The sequence below is a fragment of the Euprymna scolopes genome, chromosome 46, assembly GCF_053919585.1.
Source record: "Euprymna scolopes isolate OS-2025 chromosome 46, ASM5391958v1, whole genome shotgun sequence".
Taxonomy (NCBI): Eukaryota; Metazoa; Mollusca; class Cephalopoda; order Sepiida; family Sepiolidae; genus Euprymna; species Euprymna scolopes.
The window spans coordinates 94,563,634-94,586,273 of record NC_136527.1 but is presented as its reverse complement, the minus strand read 5'-3'; the positions used below and the strand labels follow the sequence as shown (position 1 = coordinate 94,586,273).

At 37.5% G+C, this 22,640-nt stretch overlaps 1 protein-coding gene across 1 annotated transcript; it reads right to left on the bottom strand.

Moving 5' to 3' along the window:
- Window positions 1–4,267: 4,267 nt before the first annotated feature.
- Window positions 4,268–18,794, bottom strand: LOC145270513 (nuclear valosin-containing protein-like). Its single transcript, XM_080126166.1, has 9 exons — window positions 18,617–18,794; window positions 16,470–16,543; window positions 14,575–14,624; window positions 13,085–13,187; window positions 11,937–12,021; window positions 9,878–10,402; window positions 9,038–9,122; window positions 8,446–8,510; window positions 4,268–4,945 (listed from the first exon to the last, which is right to left on the bottom strand). Exons 1-9 carry the CDS (start codon window positions 18,695–18,697, stop codon window positions 4,775–4,777), a joined length of 1,239 nt encoding a protein of 412 aa, XP_079982292.1. The 5' UTR covers window positions 18,698–18,794; the 3' UTR covers window positions 4,268–4,774.
- Between the last annotated feature and the right edge of the window lie 3,846 nt (window positions 18,795–22,640).

The window sequence follows — 22,640 nt, the reverse complement described above, 5'->3', positions numbered from 1 at the left end:
CTCTTGTTTGGACTTAGAAATTTTCAATTGAATACACGTTGAGATGACTTGGTCTATAGGATTCTCATTTACCTATACCTACGTCCCCTCTTGTTGGGACTTAGAAATTTTCAATTGAATACACGTTGACTTACCTTGGTCTATAGGATTCTCATTTACCTATACCAACCTCCCCTCTTGTTTGGACTTAGAAATTTTCAATTGAATACATGTTGACTTGACTTGGTCTGTAGGATTCTTATCTACTTATACCTACGTCCCCTCTTGTTGGGACTTAGAAATTTTCAATTGAATACACGTTGACTTACCTTGGTCTATAGGATTCTCATTTACCTATACCTACGTCCCCTCTTGTTTGGACTTAGAAATTTTCTATTGAATACACGTTGAGATGACTTGGTCTATAGGATTCTCATTTACCTATACCTACATCCCCTCTTGTTTGGACTTAGAAATTTTCAATTGAATACACGTTGAGATGACTTGGTCTATAGGATTCTCATTTACCTATACCAACGTCCCCTCTTGTTTGGACTTAGAAATTTTCAATTGAATACACGTTGACTTACCTTGGTCTATAGGATTCTCATTTACCTATACCTACGTCACCTCTTGTTTGGACTTAGAAATTTTCTATTGAATACACGTTGAGATGACTTGGTCTATAGGATTCTCATTTACCTATACCTACATCCCCTCTTGTTTGGACTTAGAAATTTTCAATTGAATACACGTTGAGATGACTTGGTCTATAGGATTCTCATTTACCTATACCTACATCCCCTCTTGTTTGGACTTAGAAATTTTCTATTGAATACACGTTGAGATGACTTGGTCTATAGGATTCTCATTTACCTATACCTACATCCCCTCTTGTTTGGACTTAGAAATTTTCAATTGAATACACGTTGAGATGACTTGGTCTATAGGATTCTCATTTACCTATACCTACGTCCCCTCTTGTTGGGACTTAGAAATTTTCAATTGAATACACGTTGACTTACCTTGGTCTATAGGATTCTCATTTACCTATACCTACGTCCCCTCTTGTTTGGACTTAGAAATTTTCTATTGAATACACGTTGAGATGACTTGGTCTATAGGATTCTCATTTACCTATACCTACATCCCCTCTTGTTTGGACTTAGAAATTTTCAATTGAATACACGTTGAGATGACTTGGTCTATAGGATTCTCATTTACCTATACCAACGTCCCCTCTTGTTTGGACTTAGAAATTTTCAATTGAATACACGTTGACTTACCTTGGTCTATAGGATTCTCATTTACCTATACCTACATCCCCTCTTGTTTGGACTTAGAAATTTCAATTGAATACACGCTGGTATTATTTTAAATTAAGGCCCGTCTCACGTCCATATATAAGAAAATAATTTTTTTGTAGATTTAGGTGTGCTAAAACCGAATCTTAAAACCGTTTCCGTCGCAAAGAAATGATTTTCATGATATGAAGAAATTAGTTTTTCGAAAAGTAGTTGATCAGTTTCCATGTAAATTTAACTTAAAATGAGCACCCACTTTCTGGCCACCTTATAGATTTCCCCCACTCTATATCTGTGCCTAAATCAAAACGCAGATTCCATGAACAAAGCTTCTTTCTTAGAACTGCACGCCTGTGGAACTCTGTTCCGTCTGCCTGCTTCCCTCCGGACTACAACTTGGATGTCTTCAAGTCCAATGTTAACAAATTCCTAATGAACCGCCCCCTTAAGTAAACATTTCAGCAAATCTCCTCACTAACGTAATGTACTTGCAATAACCCTTATCCCTGAGTGGCTTCCGGGCCTTGATAAGTGGTGATCACTGTGTAAAAAAAAAAAAAAAAAAAAAAAAAAAAAAAAAAAACTGAAGGCGGCTCAACATTTTTAAATGGCTAATCAATTATTTATCACTGTTTGATAAAAAAATAATTAGTCATCTAACAATGATAAATAATTAATTAGCCATTTTTGTTAGATGACTAATTATTTATTTATCATTGTTAGATGGCTAATTAATTATTTACCACTGTTAGATGGATAATTATTTACCATTGTTAGATGGCTAATTTATTTTTCAAAGACCCTAGTCTTGATTTTGTGCGATGTGAAAAAATTTACACCCATCGTAGGCAATGTGTGTAAAAATACCATCGTAGGCCAAGGGTTAAAATATATATAGTCATAGTACTGTTTCGCTCTTTCACAGCTCATCAGTGTGGCTAGACAAGCAACTACCTCAAGCCAGGATCGAAACCCGATCACCTAAATGACAGTCGGAGCTTCTAACATTGCACTATACAGCTGCTGCTCTGCGGGCAGTGATATATATAAGTATATATACATATATATATGGCTGCTACTATGCGGGCAGTGAATTAACAATGTTTTGACATTGTCCAAATACCTAAGCTCAATTTGTTTACACAAAGAGCACCGCTTAATATGCAAATGGTAAATCGTGTATCACTTCCCAATATGCTTAACTCAAGATCAGGAGCATTATATTGCTTATGAAAAAAGAATTAATTCATTCCTCACTTAATCGTTAAAACAAACGTTAAAATATACATGGAAATGTACAGGACCAAATGAATTTATTTAGTCTTATAAAGGCTACCATAGTTTCTTTCAGACTATTAATAAATTTTGGATTTTTTTAATTTCGTCACGCAAAATCTATAGAGTGAGAGAAAAGATGGAATTATTTTTATTTTTTATTTTTACATGGAGGTCACCACTTATCAAGGCCCGGAAGCCACTTGGGGATAAGGGTTATTGCGTGTACAGTAATCAATGGGATAGTATCGTAGTAATCGTTAGTATTGGAGATTTGATAAAGTGTCCTGCTTAAAGGGCCGGTTCATCAGGAATTTGTTTATGTTGGACTTGTAGACATCCAAGTTGTAGTCAGGTGGGAAACAGGCAAATAGAAGAGAGTTCCACAGGCGTGCACTTCTAAGAAAGAAGCTTTGTTCATGGAATCTACGTTTTGAGTTAGGCACAGATAAAGAGTGAGGAAAATTAATATGACAGTGGTTTCAGCTAGACGGGTGTTTCTCATGAAAGATTGGCGAGGGGGGGGGAACCAGAGATTGGAGCTCAGACAAGCACTTGCCATGGAAATAACAATAAAACAAAGACAGGCTCACAACATCTCTTCTGTGGTAGAGAGGATGCAGGGAAGAGAAAAGGGCATCCCCCACTAAGCCACGAAGTCTATTTTGTACTTTGTCAAGGCAGGATAGGCTGTTTTTAGCAGCTCCTGCCCAGATGTGGCAGCAGTACTCTCAGCTGAAATTCAAGATGTAGCCACTCAACACAACTCGAAGAAACTCTTTTGCATATCTGGGCAGGAGCTGCTAAGAACAGCCTATCCTGCCTTGACAGAGTACAAAATAGACTTCGTGGCTTAGTGGGGGATGTCCTTTTCTCTACCCTGCAACCTCTCTCCCACAGAAGAGACGTTGCGAGCCTGTCCTTGTTTTATCATTATTTCCATGGCAGATGCTCGTCTGAACTCCAATCTCTGGTCCCCCCTCGCCAATCTTTCACGAAAAACACCCGTCTAGCTGAATCCACTGTGAAAAATTTCCCCCACTCTATATCTGTGCCTAAATCAAAACGCAGATTCCATGAACAAAGCTTCTTTCTTAGAACTGCACGCCTGTGGAACTCTGTTCCGTCTGCCTGCTTCCCTCCGGACTACAACTTGGATGTCCTCAAGTCCAATATTAACAAATTCCTAATGAACCGCCCCCTTAAGTAAACATTTCAGCAAATCTCCTCACTAACGTAATGTACTTGCAATAACCCTTATCCCTGAGTGGCTTCCGGGCCTTGATAAGTGGTGATCACTGTGTAAAAAAAAAAAAAAAAAAAAGGTCGGTGTTTGGTCCGTCGTCTGCTTCTGTTGTCGTAAATCAAAGGATTCTTCAGCACTGATCAGGAGTACTGGTTAGATATTATGAAACAATGGCATAAACATTTCATAGATCAATTCTTCAGAAGTAGATGAATCTGTCATTGATGGCCACAAAAAGATCATGGAATTGGATGATTTGTCGACAAGAAAAAGATCTTATATTGACCAGATCAACCCAGGCAAAGCACCTGGTTTGCAGAAGGAGAGAACATAAAATCAGCTCGTATTATTTAGATTCATCTTGAGTGTGATTTTCACGTTTCAGTCGATGTAACCTCCGACCTTCTTTAGGTGTATCTTGTCAAACTCGGGAATGTTTCTGTCGAACTCAGGAATTTGGACATAATTTCAAGTGGAACCCTTTATTTACTTCATAGGGGTAGCATGTTCTTGTTCCATCAGCCATGACTGGATAGTAACTCGCTATTAGGACCTCTATCCAGTCAAGAAAAAAAGTGTCCTCCAGATCTAAAATGCACAAATGCTCAACAATTATCGAAAAATAAAAACTATCTAGAAGATTCAGCAAACATGACAGCTGAAAGCCGACTCCAAATTTGCGACCCACGTAAAACCATGCTGGGTGTATTAATGTCTCATGATGACGTGCTGCACTTGAAAATTTGAAGAGAAAGTGGTCTGGTATTGGCAGGTAAATGTCTTTATAGTGCCTGCCTGCTTCTTCGGGACTGATCACCGTATTCGAGCGCGACGGAGTGTAAACATAGTTCCTTTGCTTTTATGCATGCGTGTGGTCACATTCACAACATCGTGTTCCTACGCGTTTTTAATAAGGCAGAGATGTTTCAAAGTGGTGATCGCTGGAAATGTTCCTGCCTGTTAAAAAAATTTAAAAAACAAAGATTGTGATTTTTTTTTTTTTTACCCCTGCAATGGCATTAGCCAGTAACGTCTTTCCGCAGCCTGGAGGTCCATGGAGTAAAAGACCTCGTGGAGGAGTGACACCCAGCTGACGATGGATCTCTGGATGTTTCATGTGGACCAGAATTTTGCATATATCCTAGAAAGATGAAAATAACAAAAAAAAAAAAACATATCTTATTATATTTAGTTGTACAGGTCCGATGTTACCTGGGAACAAGTTGTGTTACAAATAAAACGTTTAAAAGAGAAAAGGGCATCCACCACTAGATTACGAAGTCTGTTTTAAACTCTGTCAAGGCATGATAAGGTTTTTCTAGCATCTCCTGCCTCCTCCCTTGAGGCTTGCATTTACTAATATCCGCGGGCTTAGAACTAACTTAGATGATGTTGAGTCATTTCTCCTTGTAAACACCCCGGATATCTTAGCATTAAGTGAAACTAACCTTCACTCCTCCATTCCCTCTAACCACTTTAACATGCCTGGTTATCTCCCACTCTACCGTAAGGACTCGGACAGACATATGCATGGACTTGGAGTCTATATTCGTAACACCCTCCCCCTGACTAGAGAAATAAAACTAGAATCAGAGGACCAGGCCTTTATGTGCTTCAGACTAAATATGCAACACAATATTAGCTACTTGTATTTTCTCTACCGCTCTCCCTCAAACCAAGACTGTACCCTAATAAACAAAGTCTCAGACAGCATAGATATAGCACTCTCCCTCGATACTAGCGCACAAATACATGTATTTGGTGACTTCAATGTCCACCACAGTAACTGGCTAGGATTCTCACATCACACAGACATAGCTGGTAGCGCAACTCATAGCTTCTCTTTATCCCATTCCCTATCTCAGTTGGTTACATTTCCAACACGTTTCCCAGGCCAGCACGATCAACATGCCTCACTTCTAGATCTCTTTCTGACAACGGTTCCCAATGACTGTATAACAAATGCCCACAGCCCACTCAGAAATGCTGATCACGCTGTGATAATGGTAAAAATCAGCCTAAATTCTCACCCTAAAACTGAAGACCCACTACTCAAAACAACGAGGTATTACAAAAAGGCTGATTGGGAAGCCATCAGGGAGCTCATCAGAGATGCCCCATGGCAAAATATCTTTACTCTTCCAGCGAAACAGTGTGCAAATGAGACCACTGAATGGTTCAAAACTGCTATTGAAACACATGTTCCCGCACGGAAATTCTATAGCAAGCCCCACTCTCCCCAATGGTTTACTTCTGCTTGTGCAGCTGCCATATGTCAAAGGCAGCATGCGTTCCGCAGATTCAACTGACATAAGTCCAGCTCAAACAAACAGAAGTTTATAGAAGCTAGAAATAATTGTAAGAGAATGATAGAGACAGCTAAGACAGATTACTCTGAAACCACCAGAAAGCGCATCGTTAAGCGTAGTTAATAATGGGCAGTCAACTATTCCCCCATTAACAAACAATCATGAGGTTGCTTGCACGGCAACTGACAAGGCTAATCTGCTTGCCAGTCGGTTTGCCTCAAACTCCACACTGAACTCGGTACACCACTCACTCCCTGATTTTCCTCTGCGAACAGACGCCACACTAGACGATTTGAAAATCACCCCTTCTCAGGTACATGCTATTATAAAAAACCTAGACACCTCAAAAGCATGTGGACCAGATCTCATCCCGGCTGTGCTATTAAAAAAATGCTCTGCCGTGGTTGCTCCAGTTCTCTCCAAACTTTACAATAAATGCCTTAACGAATCTTGTTTTCCCGACTGCTGGAAAACCGCCTCTGTAGTACCAGTCTTCAAGAATTCTGGTGAAAGAACTGACCCACTAAATTCTCGCCCCATTAGCCTCCTCCCGCTTTTCGCCAAAATATTTGAGTCCTTAGTTAATCAAGCCCTAGTCCAGCACCTAACAGCTGCTAAACTCCTGACTGACAAACAATATGGATTCAGGCAAGCCCGTTCAACAGCAGATATCTTAACTGTAGTTTCTGAACGTATATACCGTTCATTGGATAAAACAGGGGAGGGTAGAGCGGTAGCCCTCGATATATCTAAGGCTTTTGACAGGGTATGGCATGATGGTCTCCTAAGGAAAATTAGATCATATGGAATCACTGGAAGAATTCATAAAGTAATTAAATCCTTAAGTAATAGAAAAATCAAAGTTGTCCTCGACGGTCGTACATCCAAACAATATGACATAAATGCGGGAGTACCTCAGGGGTCTATCCTTGGACCTCTATTATTCCTGATATTCATAAATGACCTCCCTGATAAAATTGTTTTCGAGATGGGTATATTTGCCGATGACACCACTCTCTATAACAAATGAACACATATCCAAGGAAATGGCAGAAACACTAGAGGATGACCTCCAATCCGTAGTGGAATAGGGACAAAAATGGTTGGTCACATTCAATGCTGCTAAGACTAAGCTTGTTTCCTTCAATAACTACAAGAAACCTTCTCTACCACCAATAGCAATGGCCAAGAACACATTGCCTGAAAGTACTTCTTTTAAACTCCTCGGCCTAACGTTTACAGGGAATATGAACTGGAATAGATACATTGAGAGCATTGCCAAGGCTGCTGCAAGGAAGGTTGGCTCCCTCTACCGTGCTAGAAAACTACTTATGCCTGACAGTATCCTATACCTCTATAAGGCAACCATTCGCCCATGTATGGAGTACTGTTGTCACATCTGGGCTGGTGCATCTGCTGCTTGTCTCTCGCTCCTGGACAGGGTTCAAAAGAGAGTCGACAACCTGATAGGTCCTGAACTGTCATCTAGGCTTCAGCCTCTGTCCCATCGACAAACTGTGGCATCCCTCTGCCTGTTCTACAAATACTTTAATGGTGAATGCTCTGACGAACTGCAAACACTTGTACCTCCCCGACGTAACTACCCCCGACAAACCCGACAAGCTACTAAGTCTCATCCCTTTACAGTAGAGATCCCTAGGTGCAAGAAAGCCTTTTACTCCAATAGTTTCTTCCCCAGAACTGCTGGTCTTTGGAACTCCCTTCCGGGATTCTGCTTTTCCAACTGCAATGATATGCAGAAGTTCAAGTGTAATGTTAACAAACATCTTTCTACTCTTCTCCCTTCATAATGACCCAGCTAATTAAGTCCCTAATAGTAGCCCCCTGCTTCAAAGTGGCACTGTGCCTTGTTTGGAGTGAAAATTGAATAAAAAAAAAAAAAGAAAAAAAGAAAAAAAAAAAAAGATGTTGCAATAATACTCCATCGTTGGCCGTACCTGGCTTTTATATAGGTAGAGAATTGCATCAGGAGTGAGATATCTACTAGAGCGGTAGAAGGATCCTACCATTTTTCCAGTGGCCTTGGCAATGGATTTGATGCATGTGTTCCATTTCAGATCAGGAGTAAAGGTCAAGCCTAGAAGTTTGTTAAAACATGGAGCCTCCCCAAGACGAGAGCCATTCATTTCAATTGATGCCAGATAGGGATCAGAGTGTTGATGATGTAAAGATAGAAGTTTGGTTTTAGATGTATTAAAAGTAACCAGCCACCGCTTTCCCCATTGTACCATTTGCTCAAGATCAAAGGAGAAAAAGTCAGATATATATATAAGCAGCTACAAAGATGGAAATAAGTAAAATAATTACGTACCAATAAACACTGTTCATTACCTCCAACATCAGCAAAAGTTGTACTTGAAATCTGAAATCCAAACTCTAAAAAAAGACAAAAATAACATAAATTAAAACTCAATAATAAAGTAGAGATATTTCCGATAGTGTTCAATACTAAAATTCTTATTAGTAGAGCAAATATTTTATCATGTAATTTACACAAGCCAAATCTATATATCTATAAAAGTGAACGTGTCTGTGTACATTTCCCTACGCAATAACTCTGTCAATTTTTAGTCTACAGACTCGAAATTTGATATACAGGGTACTGAGATTTGGGAAAATCTATGTGATTGGTTTTGGGCCAGAAATTAAGCTGTTAAGGGGGTCAAAGTTCAACAATTTGACTGTTGACAACCCTACCAAACTCCTTCGACAATTTGGGGTCTACACACTTGAAATTTTAGATATAGGCTTGTATCTGGAGTTGGGTGCTTTCTGGAGCGATAAAATGATCCAATCATTTGTTCAACGACCTTAGCAATAGACTGGATATAAGTGTACCGTTTTAAGATGCAAATTGAAAGTTACTCTAAAGAGTTTTATTAAGAGTTAATCTTAAAACCTACCTTTGCTTTGTGTATTTTTATCTGGTTGTTCTTGCCGTGAACGTTCTGACAATCTCGGTCTTTTTGATGATGGAATATCTGCATCCTAAAAAAATAAATAAGCAGTATTAGTGGCTTTGTTTTTAATTGGAGTTCACCACTTGTCTCTAACCTGAAGGATAAGAATTAACAAGCTGAGCATGTGGGGTCCCCCTTTCACAAGTGAAAAATTTACTTTTACCATGACTAATGTTTGTGCAAAATTTTTAAAAAATCCAAGAAGTTGTGATCATTAAGTGCAAACGGATCAATTAAGAAAGATGGATAAATTAAGACCTGGCCAGAGATAGGTTATTTTCAAAGTTAATTTCTAAAAGTCGTCCGATACATACCAGCAACAACTGTCACTGATGCTGTTGTTAAGAAACTTGAATCTGAATGTAGTGTTAAACAGATAGATTCCCAGAGTTTGACAAAAAGATTCCCAGAGTTTGACAGAAAGATTCCCAGAGTTTGATAGAAAGATTCCCAGGGTTCGACAAAAAGATTACAGAATCCGACAAGACATACGTGAAGGTTAGAGATTATATAAACCATAACATTCAAGATGAGAACAGCAGTCCAAAGAATCCAAATAATATTAAAAACAAATCCTCATCTCAAAAATTCAGAAACGCAAAATCCTCAAATATTTTCAATACTTATCAATCATAATAATTTGCATGAAAGCGACACGTGCAAAATTACGATTAGTGAGATATCGACGGTAGGGGGATGAGGTCAAAGGAACTCAACAATCATGACATGAATGTATACGAAACTATAAGATCAAAGTAATAGAAATCCGAACATTATACCAACCTTGGACGCCTTCACGGCAGAGACAACTTCTGATGTCGCATTCTTTCTCCTCTCATTCGGTTGAGTTGGGGTTACATCATGAGCTGAGAACCTTTTGGAATCGTAAGCTTTCAGTCGATTTCCATCCACCATTTTGTTTTTGGTCAAATTTACATCATCTGCCAAATAAGAACGATTAGTATTGGATTTTTTGTTGTTAGAAGCCATATGTATGGGAGAGTGGTTCATTATGTAAGGAGTGGAAGAGGCGACTGGTGTGGACAAAGGGGTGAGAGACGGTTTGTGATGAGGGCTGGGTGGATGGGATGGTGTCTTCGAGGAACTAGACATGCCAGTGAGAGCAGAAGGGACCGACAGGGTCGGAGATGGGGCCGGAGACGAAACCCGCTTGCAAGGCGTGGAGGTTGGTAATGTCGGTTTTGAAACGTTTGTTTCATTTGGTACTTCCATGACGTTGCTGGATTTTTCCGTCTTTTTGTTATTCTGGTAGATGGAGGTCATGAAGTTGTTCATTGCGTTTGTGTCCTGCGGAAAATACGAAAACGTTAGGAATAGCAAATGAGAAATAAAAAAAAAATTTTAAATTAAAAATAAAAACTCAGGAAAAAATTATTATAGTAAATAATTTATATATATATATATATATATATATTCACAGACATACATATACGTATATATATATAGAGTAGAACTCCAGAATAAAGCATTAATAAATGGTAAGATGGTGAACATCTTAAAATTTGGAATATAGACTTTTGTCATTTATTTGTTATATGCTCTGTAATTACATTGAGCTTCATAAATTAAAGGATTGGTATATATAAAAGGAGAAATTTCCATATATATATATAATATAATATAAACCTGAACGTCTGTGTTGTGTCTGGTCACGAATAGGCTCCTATATGGTTGACTATTATAGAAAACTGTTCACATATAATGATGTATCGAGACACAGGAATGGGTATGTTTGATCTGGCATAATGATGATTCATTAAAATTGTGGGGTCTGCATACGCGCCTGGTCCACAAAGTATGGAAATAAAAAATTTAAAAAGTAAAAAAAAAACGTTTACAAGTGTTTTTGATATAGATGTACATAATAATACTTTGATAAGTATGTTTTAACTTAAATAGGGATGGTATAATAAAATTGTAGGGTCTGCGTTCGCGCCTCGCCTCCATAGAATGGAAATAGGCACAAACTTTAATAAAGACTTTTCATATCTATCTGCGTAAGTATACTTTGATAATTATGTTTCAGTTTGAAGAAATATGGTATAATAAAATTATGGGGTGTTCGTTTGCGCTTGACCTCCATAGAATGGAAATATGTCACAAAGTTTAACAAGGTTTTTTAATATAGATCCACAGAATATTGTGATAAGTGTTTCAGTGTGAACAGGTATGGTATAACAAATTATGGGGTTTATCTATTTTATGTTTACTTTAATCATATTTTGCTTTGGTTTTGATACCCCCAAATTCGAAGCTATCTCATTACAACCCTTCCTTTTGATAACCTATCATACTTTCATAAATCAGAGTCCACTTTCTGTAGGCTGTTTTTGAACCCAGTCAACGACGGGTACTTTTGCTAGTAATATATATATGTGAAAATATGTTTCTTCAATTATACAATGCTGGCTACATGTATGTATGTATGTCTGTGTGTGTGTGTATATATATATATATATATATATGTATATATATATAGTAGAACCCCAGAATATGGCATTAATCTGTTCGCGGGTTGGAATCGTAAGGTGAAATCGCCGTATGGTGGAGGCTAAAAAAAAGTACATATCAAAAATTACAACACAAAATACAGTACAATATATAATACACATGTATATAATCAAATAACATTATAAATAACACTGTAAGGCGGGGCAAATACCGTAACTAGGGGCTTGAAAAACATTGTATTCCACATCGTAAACTAAAAAACAACGTATCCTAGGGCCACCGTATCCCGAGGTTCTACTGCATAGACATACACGTAGTCAATAAAGAAATGTTAACGCAAAAAGAAATGTCGATGTTAAAATGTGAATACCTTGTACATGACGTAATCAGCGTTGTCAGAGGAAAAGCTTTTCTCCGTTGTGTCGCTTTCGGCATCGATGCAATCCTCACTGTATCTGGAGAAGGAAGACGGAAAACCAAACATCAGATCAGAATTTCAAGTTCACACATAACTGGATAGATATTTAGATAACGTTTTTTTTCCCCTGATCGTATTGCAGTAACAAAGTGTCGTTATTTGATTGGACAAGCTAGCTAGTTAGTTATGATAGTCCATCCATCTGGGGTCCTGGATATGACCTAAAACTATATCTGATGGTGAGGCCCCCACCTTGCGGGCCTTGGGGAGTGTGGAACCACCCTTTAATTGCCATTGCTCCCAGGTCCACTCTGACCCTGTTAGGGTCCTAACTATGAGTTAAATAGAATCCGACTTAAAAAACAAATATACTCCATTAAATAATCGTTCCTCAAAATAACTAGATTCGGCATTAAATAACCTGAAAAACGTTGATATGCCGTAAAACAAAAACAACCAACCATCCATGTGGATGACGATGTCTCCATTTTTTTTTAAAAATTGACTCTATGTCTCCGTTGATGACTGTGAAGCCCGATGCGTCGTCTACACTGCTTTACACAGATAGAGCACGGGAAGACAGGATTTGAGTTTGGATGATGAGTGGTCGCCGCTCGTTGGTGTCTCAGTCTGCGACGTTCCATAGCTGCTCGCTCAAAAATTTAATGAAAACGTAAACGAATCTCTTAGTAAACGAGAGTTGCCTCCCTCTGCAAAATGACAAATTGCAAGTCCAATGTAAACAGATTGCAAACAGCGCTTTGTTATTTACATACCGTACTTTGGAGTAATTGCACCAAATCCAGGGGTAATTGCACCAACTAAAAAAAAAAGTGCTCTTTATATGCATGCTTGCCAAAAGAGTACTTTTAACTAGTTGGCGCCACTAATCCCGATGTATAAACACTTTTGCAGTTTTAACAAAAGAGCTACAATAATATCAGGGCGTCTCCATTCACGCTGAACATCTACAGAATGCCAACATCAATATATTAGATATGAAGCAGTCCCCTGTGGAATTTCTACAGGTCCCGCTAGTGTTAAAGAGTTATTTTATTAAAATAATCAGTAATAATCAATCAATAACCAGTAATACTTACCGGAAACCACTCTTCTTACTAGCAATGTGCTTCTTTTCCAACTGACTCGTAAAATCATCCGCCTCTTCCGAAGATGGTTCATCCTTACAAATGATTTCGTAGGCTACGCAATAGAATTCAAAACAAATTTTAAAAAGTAGATAATTCTATATTCATAAAGTTAGGTAAGTGGTAGATAAATAGAAAAGCTAAAAAATGTTGACACACACACACACACACACATATAACAGTGAACTGCACGCAAGAGCATGCAGACACACCCACGCCCGTATATGGAAGAACGGTGATAAACACACAGACCCGTAAAAGTACTCGTAACAAGAAAACGATTAGTAAAGTAAACGATTAAATAATAAACAGGACAGCAAAAGTTTCATGGGCACGAGCTGCTAAAAACAGCCTATCCTGCCTTGACAGAGTACAAAATAGGCTCCGTGGCCTACTGGGTGATGCCCTTTTCTCTTTCTTGCGAGCCTGTCTTTGTGTTATCGTTACTACCATGGCAGGTGCTTGTCTGAGCTCCAATCTTTGGTCCCCCTCCCTCACCCGTCTAGCTGAAACCACTGTCAAAAATTTGCCCCACTCTTTATCTGTGCCAAAATCAAAACGTAGATTCCATAAACAAGGCTTCTTTCTTAGAAGTGCACACCTGTGGAACTCTGTTCCGGTTGCCTGTTTCCCACCTGACTACAACCTGGATGTCTACAAGTCCAATGTTAACAAATTCCTGATGAACTGCCCCCTTAAGTAAGACACTTTATCAGATCTCCAACACTAACGTACTGTACATGCAATAACCCTTATCTCTGAGTGGCTTCCGGGCCTTGATAAGTGGTGACCACCTTGTAAAAAAAAAAAAAAAAAAAAGAAAAAGTTGACTTATGCAATTCTTGAGAGTATGTGTTTCGTAACACAAAATCAATCACTTAATTATTATATCAATCAGTGAATCTATTTTGCCCTTAACTCATCAGAAGAAATAGCAACAATTCATCCATGAAAAAAAATCCGAAAATTGGAAAAGAAGCTGTAAATACCTTATAACATGTTTACATTATGTCCTTTTGGAATTACACTGAGCTTCTTAAATAAGGATTAGTATATATTATAAGGAAATAAAGTATATTCTCACAAAAATACACGTGTGTACAGATCACGTTGACACATCGGTTCTTGCCAGATCACCGGAAGGTTAGGTGCTTTAGGTACCGCGCTGAGTCGTAGAAATTTCTAGGTTGATATCAATTTTTTTTTTTGGGCTCAATTAACACCCTTACACACACCTCGACTTTCTTTTTCGCCTTCGCGTCACGGGTTCAAGCCTGCCTACCTACCACCACTTTTTATTTTATTTTTTTGCTCAACACACACCTCAAATTACAAAAAGTGCGTGCAATTCGTATCCTGATGAAAATAAAAAAAATTTAATGATTTACAAAAAATGCAATTCGTATCCTGATAGAAAAAGAAAATGGAAATGTACCACTAACCTCTTTCGACACTTTTCAAGAATGCAGTCCTTTTTTTCCTGTTATAATCTCTGAAAAAAATTAAATGTATAAATAAAAATAAATTAGGTACTTTGCATTTTACGATTTCGCTTGGCCACAAATATTAGAATCAAAACAATAAACGTCGGAAAAATCATAACGACAAATTACCTGTCATCTGGCTGATTTTCGTCTATGGTAGCGAGACAATGACCGTGGCTGATTTAGCGGAAACTAAGGTTTTAACAACGACTAGCGGGTGATCTGTGCGAATAGCAAAGATTGACTTTGAATAGAAAAGTTTGAAAGACGCATGAGGGTCAATGAGGCTGATCGGCAGAAGCTGGAAATCTTTAACAAGAATATCTCTGTCGCATCTTGCTGACCATGTTCCACCTTACCTCGGCTAGGGATGTTTATCCTGTGCCCCCAGAATTAACAGAGATCATACCATTCCTGTAATGATCTGGTTTCTGTTGATTGGAACCTTGAGGAGGCTTAAAGCTACTCAAATTACAGTGAAGACCAATAGCCGCTGCCAACGAGAAATCGATGGTAAGCAGCTGTTGGGATAATGCAAATTTATTTGCAAATCTTATCAAAAGAGATGGAGAGTGCTGACATGTTGTCACTCAGCTTTCAGGGAACAGCGCAGGTTGTTTTCAAGGAGAAACTATGTGAAGGCTCCTTGTGAGCCAATAATAACGACAACAACACAGGTTCACAATTTTCAATTTCAGATATGCGGCCATGATTAAATGGACCCCTTCTATCTTACCTATTTTTACTGACATATGACGTCAGGCTTCGATGAAAATAGAGTACGTCTTTGTTCGGCCGTCTTCCCAGTAGTTACCTACTCCAGAGTGCCTCCCTGCCCCTCCTTTTTGAGAGAGGGTCTGAATTGCCTCCATATTAAACTGATTTATGCTGGGCCCCCAAAACCAACAGAGATTAGACCATTCCTGTAATGATACGGTTCCGGATACGATTTTGCAGTAGAAGTTTAGTTCTGTGCAGTTCTAGGAGGTCCACCCTTCCAAGCTTTGCCTTCTCTCTTTGAGAAACGGCTGGTTTATTGCTAATCACCGAGGCGCTCTTACCGGAGAATCCCGACAGGGCTGTCCAGACTCTTTTTGCAGATCAGAGTGCCCCTCTTCGGGAGCACTGACTTCTCAATCCCATTTTCCGACCCTGGTGTCTAAGTTTTTGCAATTGGAGAGGACTAAACGCATTCTTTGCCAACATCTCAATCTTAAATTTCTGTCATGTTAAAGCGACGTCTTCAATGATTAGGCATGCAGCTCGTCACCTAAAAGGAGGCGCTAAAGGAGTTCATGAACAATTTTACATAAGGGAGATAATCAACCAAGCAAAAATAAGCATTTTTTTTTTTTTTGCAAGAGATAATTTGAGACGCCAAACCAATCAATGGTACAATGAAACAATTCCAATCAAAAAAAACATCTTGTTCCCACAAGAGTATAGTACCGGAAATTGCGGAGGTAGTTTTCAAAAAGGAAAAACACTAAGTAAAGATTCAAGGTCTTGGAACACATTCCACATGACCATACCAGCGTAACAGATTCACCCCCACCCCTCCTTTGTTTTTGTTTTTTTTTTTTAACTTGGGAGTCATCATTTATGGCCATCTTCAAGTCTAATGCAAACAAGTTCTTGATGAGCCGTTCCACTTAAGTTAACAAATTTAACAAATCTCCACTACTGACGATTACTATGATTCTGATAATGTGCACTCTTTAACCCTTATCCTCGAGTGGCCTCTGGACCTTGATAAGTGGTGACTCCTATGTAAAAAAATAAAAAAAAGGATGAATCTAATACGCTGGTATGGTAAAAAAATTTTTAAAAATTCAAGTTTGATTTTCGCTTACCCATATGACGACTGCAGATCTCTGGCCATCGTGCCAACACTAAAACTTTTGCTTCTTCCATGACTAGACAAATACTGTCGAAACAAAAGAAACAGAAATCATTATCATATTCAGGGCTTTACATTTACTAGTGGTGGCCATAAAGTGAGTGATCATTATACGTTAAATTATTATAGAAAAGTGATCCCTCACTTTCTTTAAACTAACATTTCTTCATATCTTGGAAACTACTCGTTTGCTGGAATTTTAAACGTTATTTTCATTTTCAACATCCTCAAAAACTTATAAATGTCTTAATTTTCCAAGTTTTTTTTTTCTATAGTGTGGAAAGTCGATTGTCTGCCCCTTGCTGATCTTATATTCCAAACATTCCCAATAGGTGTCGCTAGCAGTGTATCATTCAAAAACAAGATGGAGTGAAGTTTTTCTTCGATAAAATGTTGCATAATATTTGATTTTCTTAAATTAAAAAAATACTTGATCGATTTACGTGATTTTTGGAATATGACATCTTCATGCAGTGACAAGTACGTACATTATAAAGATTTTTTTTCAGATTTTTATAGTAAAAAAGATTACTTGTGGATCATGCACCGAAAAACGCAATTTTACCCAATTTTTTTTTAATTGCTTAGAACTATAAATAACTTTCTACTCATTGATTTTTCGTCATTTTTGGATTATTACTATTTTCGCCGAAAATTTTTCGCCATGACAATTAAGTACGTAATATTGTTTTTGGTAAATATCCAGATACGCTACAACAGAACACCGCGCTCGTAACGTAAACGGAAGCTACAAAATAGTGGAAAGTAGTTCGTGGGTTCAGGGGTTAATACCATGCAAACGGTAAATTTGCCCCAAGTTTGACTATCAGATTCGTTGTCAGCGACCTCAATTACCTATATAAAAACAAATTAGAGTGGTCTGTGTTCTGTTGTAGCGTATCTGTATATTTACCTCGTTTTTGCTTAAAACAATTAAATAAAAAAAAACTTGATCTGTCGACTCTTAATAAGCATTATCAGCCTTATGTTCAATAACAATTTAGTAGTAAAATCATAAATTTGGATTTTCTTAGTTTAAAAAAACTAATGGATCGGTTTAAGTGATTTTTGGAATATGACATCTTCGTTCTGTATAGACTTTCGGTGCTTCTACAGAATTGGCACGAGATTTTGTAGTCGATAAATGGAGTTTTCAGATTAAAAAAAAAAAAAACAATGGTCTCAACTGATTTTCTTGTCAATTCTAATAAGTTACAATGGTACCACCTTCCAAATTATACAGTCGAAATTACCTGAATATTACTGAATTATTAAAAAAAAAACTTTAATCGTGTTAGCAGGAGAAAAATTGCTGCTATCTTGTTTAAACAAAACGGAAAATTACCTCGCTTTTGAACTCTCCTGTGTCTTACGATCGTTTTCATCAAAGTCTATTGTTTATTTTCTTTAATAAATAATTTTCTACCTTATCGATTTTCGTAATTTTTGGATATAATCATCTTAAAAATACGAGGAATACGTAGATACGATTCTTTTCATGTGAAATTCAGGATTATGGGTACTAGTGCACTTATTGATCCGTGCTGAAATATTAACGTTATTATTTAAAAAGCCATTCTTAACATGGGGAGGGGAGGGTATTTTGTACCTATTGTATAATTTAACCTTACAATTGAATAAAAAAAAAACATATCATAAAACTTTTATTAAAATTGGAAATACGATTTTAAAAAATAGCGCTGATCAATCAGCAAGTGTGCACTAGTACCGGATTATGATTTTCGAAATTCCGTCCCAATAGTGTTTCCCGATTTTTCCGTGTTTTTTTTTTTTTTTTTTTTTTAAGTAAGTGTCATTGTGAATATACAAAAAAAAAAAAAACAAAATAAAAGCACCGCGGTTTTATTTTGTTTTTAAGAGCCACTATGCTAGAAAAGAACGAACTCTCATTTATAAATGAATTCATACACAAAAGAAAACATCCTTATAATAAGGATGTTTTCAATAAGGCTTATTGATAATGTCGAAACATGTGCAAGAGAACACGTGTTCGCATTTTTAGTTGGTGATCGCGAGAAACGATTAGAAATTTTAAAAAATAAAAATGTTTTCTTTTAAAAAAAAAATGGCGTTGTTTACCTGCCGAATCCGTGGAATAAGTTTGGCATCTGCTAAATAAAAAGAATCTTTGCTGGAACCGGATTTCTTTTTTGAACTCATCCTAAATTTGGAAAAGATCGTATAAATTTAGAAAAATAAATAAAATCAAATAGGTTGTTTTAGCAAAATTATCTCCCTTTGACGGTGTTAGCCGAGATTATGTCCCTTATTAAAAATTGTCTTCATCCTATGTGTATTTGTGATTTAAAAAAAAAACAAGAGGCAACAATGCCACACTGCCAACACTCTACATTCTACAATCAAGAACATCTCAACTGCAAAATACGACGCGCAGCTGATACAACTCTTCACTCCTTCTGTCTGTATGAGATCTTACAGGCTGCCGAAAGAACAGGTTTATCACGAATTAATATTTGTTTTTTAATTCGTTAACTAACTTACACACAACTCAAGTAGATGTTGCTCATACAAGTCGATGATACGTCCTTGACAATTAGTTTGACCATATTGGTGGCCTTTTATCTATCAGGCTGTGATATTTGCTATGTTTAGAATGTCCACCCTTCCAGGTCTTGGCTTCTCATAGAGTTTTCTCTGCAACTTCTCTCCCTCTCACACACAGACGTGATGTTACTTGTCTCAGTCTTTTCTATAAATATTATTATTGCATGTGTTCTGTTCCCTGCTTCCTTTGTTCCAGCTCTTTGAATCGGTGGTCTAGTGGTCGTCACTAATTTGCTGTTTTGATGTAGCGACCACTACATACGGTCGAGTGTCGGCATTCTTGTCACTTTGAAGAAGAACTAAGTTTTGAAAAAGTTCAGTTTGAAATGGATTTTTGTTTACAATGCACGGCCCAGGTTGGCCGATAAGAATAGCAACAAATAATAACAATAATTATTATCTTCAAGTCTCTTCTTAAAGGGGCTTCTCCTTTAAGAATTTACAACTAGTTAATCGACAGTCGACACTTTCACTGAGTTATGCCAAACAGACGGACTGTTCCGCTGTATCACAGTGTGGCTAGACTAAAACTCATCAGAGAGTAATCTAATTTACAACTAGCTTATCGACGGTAGACACTATCAATGAGTTTACGTGTGTGTGTGTGTGTGTGTGTGTGTGTGTGTGTGTGTTACGTTAACATTCGAAATGTTGATTTTAAAAGCGTTCAGGTATGCTGAAAACGAATATCGCAAGGAAAATTAGCAGAGACAAATAGTTTTGTTGCTAGTTTTATTAATGCGTGTATTTTGAAATGTAAATCACTGGCGACCATGTTTAAACAGGCGGCATATGGAAGGGGCCAACCCTCAGTTTGTTCAGGTAATCTGAAAACGAATATCGCAAGGAAAATTAGCAGAGACAGATAGACAGACTACTAGTTTTGGAGCTAGTTTTATTAATGCGTGTATTGTGAAATGTAAATCCCTGGCGACCATGTTTGAATAGGTGGCATATGAAAGGGGCCAACCCTCAGTTTGTTCAGGTATGCTGAAAACGAATATCGCAAAGAAAATTAGCACAGACTGACTATAGATTCACCATCATAGTATTGAAATATTTTTTTATTTTATAAAGGAATCACTACTTATCAAGCCCCAGAGGCAACTCGAGGATAAGGGTTAAAGTGTGTACAGTAATCAATTGGACAATATCATAGTAATCGTTAGAAGTGTCAATTTGGTAAATTGGATTACTTAAGAGGAACAGCTCATCAAGAACTTATTTACATTGGACTTGAAGACGACGAAGTAAAAATATAAAGTTGAAAAAACTAGCGAAAAATACGATTTTAACGATGCCTTTCAAATCGTAAACTGCCTGTTTACATTTTTTGCGTTTAAAAAGTGTAAAAAAAGAGCAAACCTTCAGAATCCTAAAAAGATCTCCCGGGAGCATTTTTGCAACATGAAAAATATACAAACCAAAATAAAGAGAGGAGAGGCCACCCTATTTTGGTGAAACGCACGCACGCACACACGCATACACACACACAAACGCACACATAAGCACGCATGTAACCAAGCAACAGAAGAGAGAAGGTGGGGGAAGGAGAGAAAAGGATCGTGTTCTCTGCACTGCACGTGCCGGGGTCAAACAGAAGTTAAATGAAATCGATTAAAAATGGCTCCACAAAGTTGTGTCTGAACTTTTTATTCTATGAAACTTAAGATTAATAAAACGAAATAATCGTGACCCGTGGAAATTCCACGGCGAATATTTCGCATTCAATAAGAACAAAACGAAAAAGTAGTGAACAAATAAATATATAAGAAAATGAATGTTACCAAAGGCAAGATAAGTTACCCTTCTACCTACCTAGATCACATTTTTGTTGTTTTAACTTATTTTAAAACGTTTATTTAACACAAACAAAAGTAGCGCACAGTTTTAAGTTAGAACAATAAAGAAAGTGTCTGACATTTTACAGTCATCTTGTGAGACTCGATAATCGCTCCAAACTCGAAAATTAAGCAAAATACTGGTAGCAACACATCCAATAAATGTCAGCAAACGAACATGTTTTCTTTTTCACATTAGCGAAACTCTTATCAGAGCAAAAGCGAAAATGAGAAGCAAAAACAAATGAAGAAGTCGGTTTTTATCGTTGAGCACAAAAACAAAAACAAAAAGAGTATCTAATCTAATAGGCCCCGTGCTATAGGTCAATCTCCAAAGTCTGTCCCATCGCCTCAGTGTTGCATCCAGTTTGTTCAGGTATGCTGAAAACGAATATCGCAAGGAAAATTAGCACAGACAGACTACTAGTTTTGGAGCTAGTTTTAGTTAATGCGTGCATTTTGAAATGTAGATCACTGGCGCCCATGTTTGAACAGGCGGCATATGAAATGGGCCAACCCTCAGTTTGTTCAGGTATGCTGAAAACGAATATCGCAAGGAAAATTAGCAGAGACAAATAGTTTTCGAGCTAGTTTTATTAATGCATGTATTTTGAAATGTAAATTACTGGCGACCATATTGGAACAGGCGGCATATGAAACGGGCCAACCCTATCTTTGTTCAGGTATGCTGAAAACGAATATCGCAAGGAAAGTTAGCACAGACAAATAGTTTTCAAGACAGTTTTATTAATGCATGCATTTTGAAATGAAAAGGAAAACTAGCACATCAAAGTATTGAAATATTTTTTGTTTTACAAAGGAATCACTACTTATCAAGGCCCAGAGACCACTCGAGGGTTTAAAGAGTGTGCAGTATGGGACAATATCATAGTAATCGTTAGAAGTATAAATTTTGTAAATTGGATTACTTAAGAGGAACGGCTTATCAAGAACTTGTTTACATTGGACTTGAAGAGGACGAAATAAAAATATAAAATTTAATGAACTCGCTAAAAATATTTTAACGATGCCTTTCAACTCGTAAACTGCTTGTTTACATTTGTGTACATTTTTCGAAGATAATAAAAAGTGTAAAAAAAAGTAAACGTTTAGAATCCTAAAAAGATCTCCCGGAAGCATTTTTGCAACATAAAAAATATACAAACCAAAATAAAGAGAGGAGGAAACCTACTCAAAAATATGGTTTATTACATCGCTTAAAATAAAGAAGAATCGGGGCCTCCAATAATACGATAATTTGGTGGGGAAGCAAATTGTGTTCTTTTTTCTAACTTGGTTTTAAAAAGTTTTTATTGCTAACATTTATTTTCATGAACTCTAACCACACCTCACAACCCTAATCCGGCCGGTCGGGAAAAAGTTTTTACTTTTTTAAAATTTTGTTGAAACCGACGAAATGAATTTTAATTTAAACTTCGTTTGACGTTGGCACGTCGCACGCACGCACGCACACACACACACACACACACACGCACGCACGCACGCACGCACACATAAGCATTCGCTTGTCACCGAGCTAAAGAAGAGAGAAAGTGGGGGAAGGAGAGAAAGGGTCGTGTTCTCTGCACTGCACGTGCCGGGGTCAAACGTAAGTTTTAAAAAATGGCTCGACAAAGTTGTGTCTGAACTTTTTATTCTATGAAACTTAAGATTAATAAAACGAAATAATCGTGACC

Coding starts and splice junctions, on each gene's coding strand:
- LOC145270513 (XM_080126166.1), bottom strand. CDS start 18,697: ATGAGTTCAAAAAAGAAATCCGGTTCCAGCAAAGATTCTTTTTATTTA. Junction 14,625..16,469: donor GATCTGCAGTCGTCATATGG/GTAAGCGAAAAT, acceptor AATTTTTTTCAG/AGATTATAACAGGAAAAAAA. Junction 8,511..9,037: donor TAAAAATACACAAAGCAAAG/GTAGGTTTTAAG, acceptor GTCTTTTTTTAG/AGTTTGGATTTCAGATTTCA.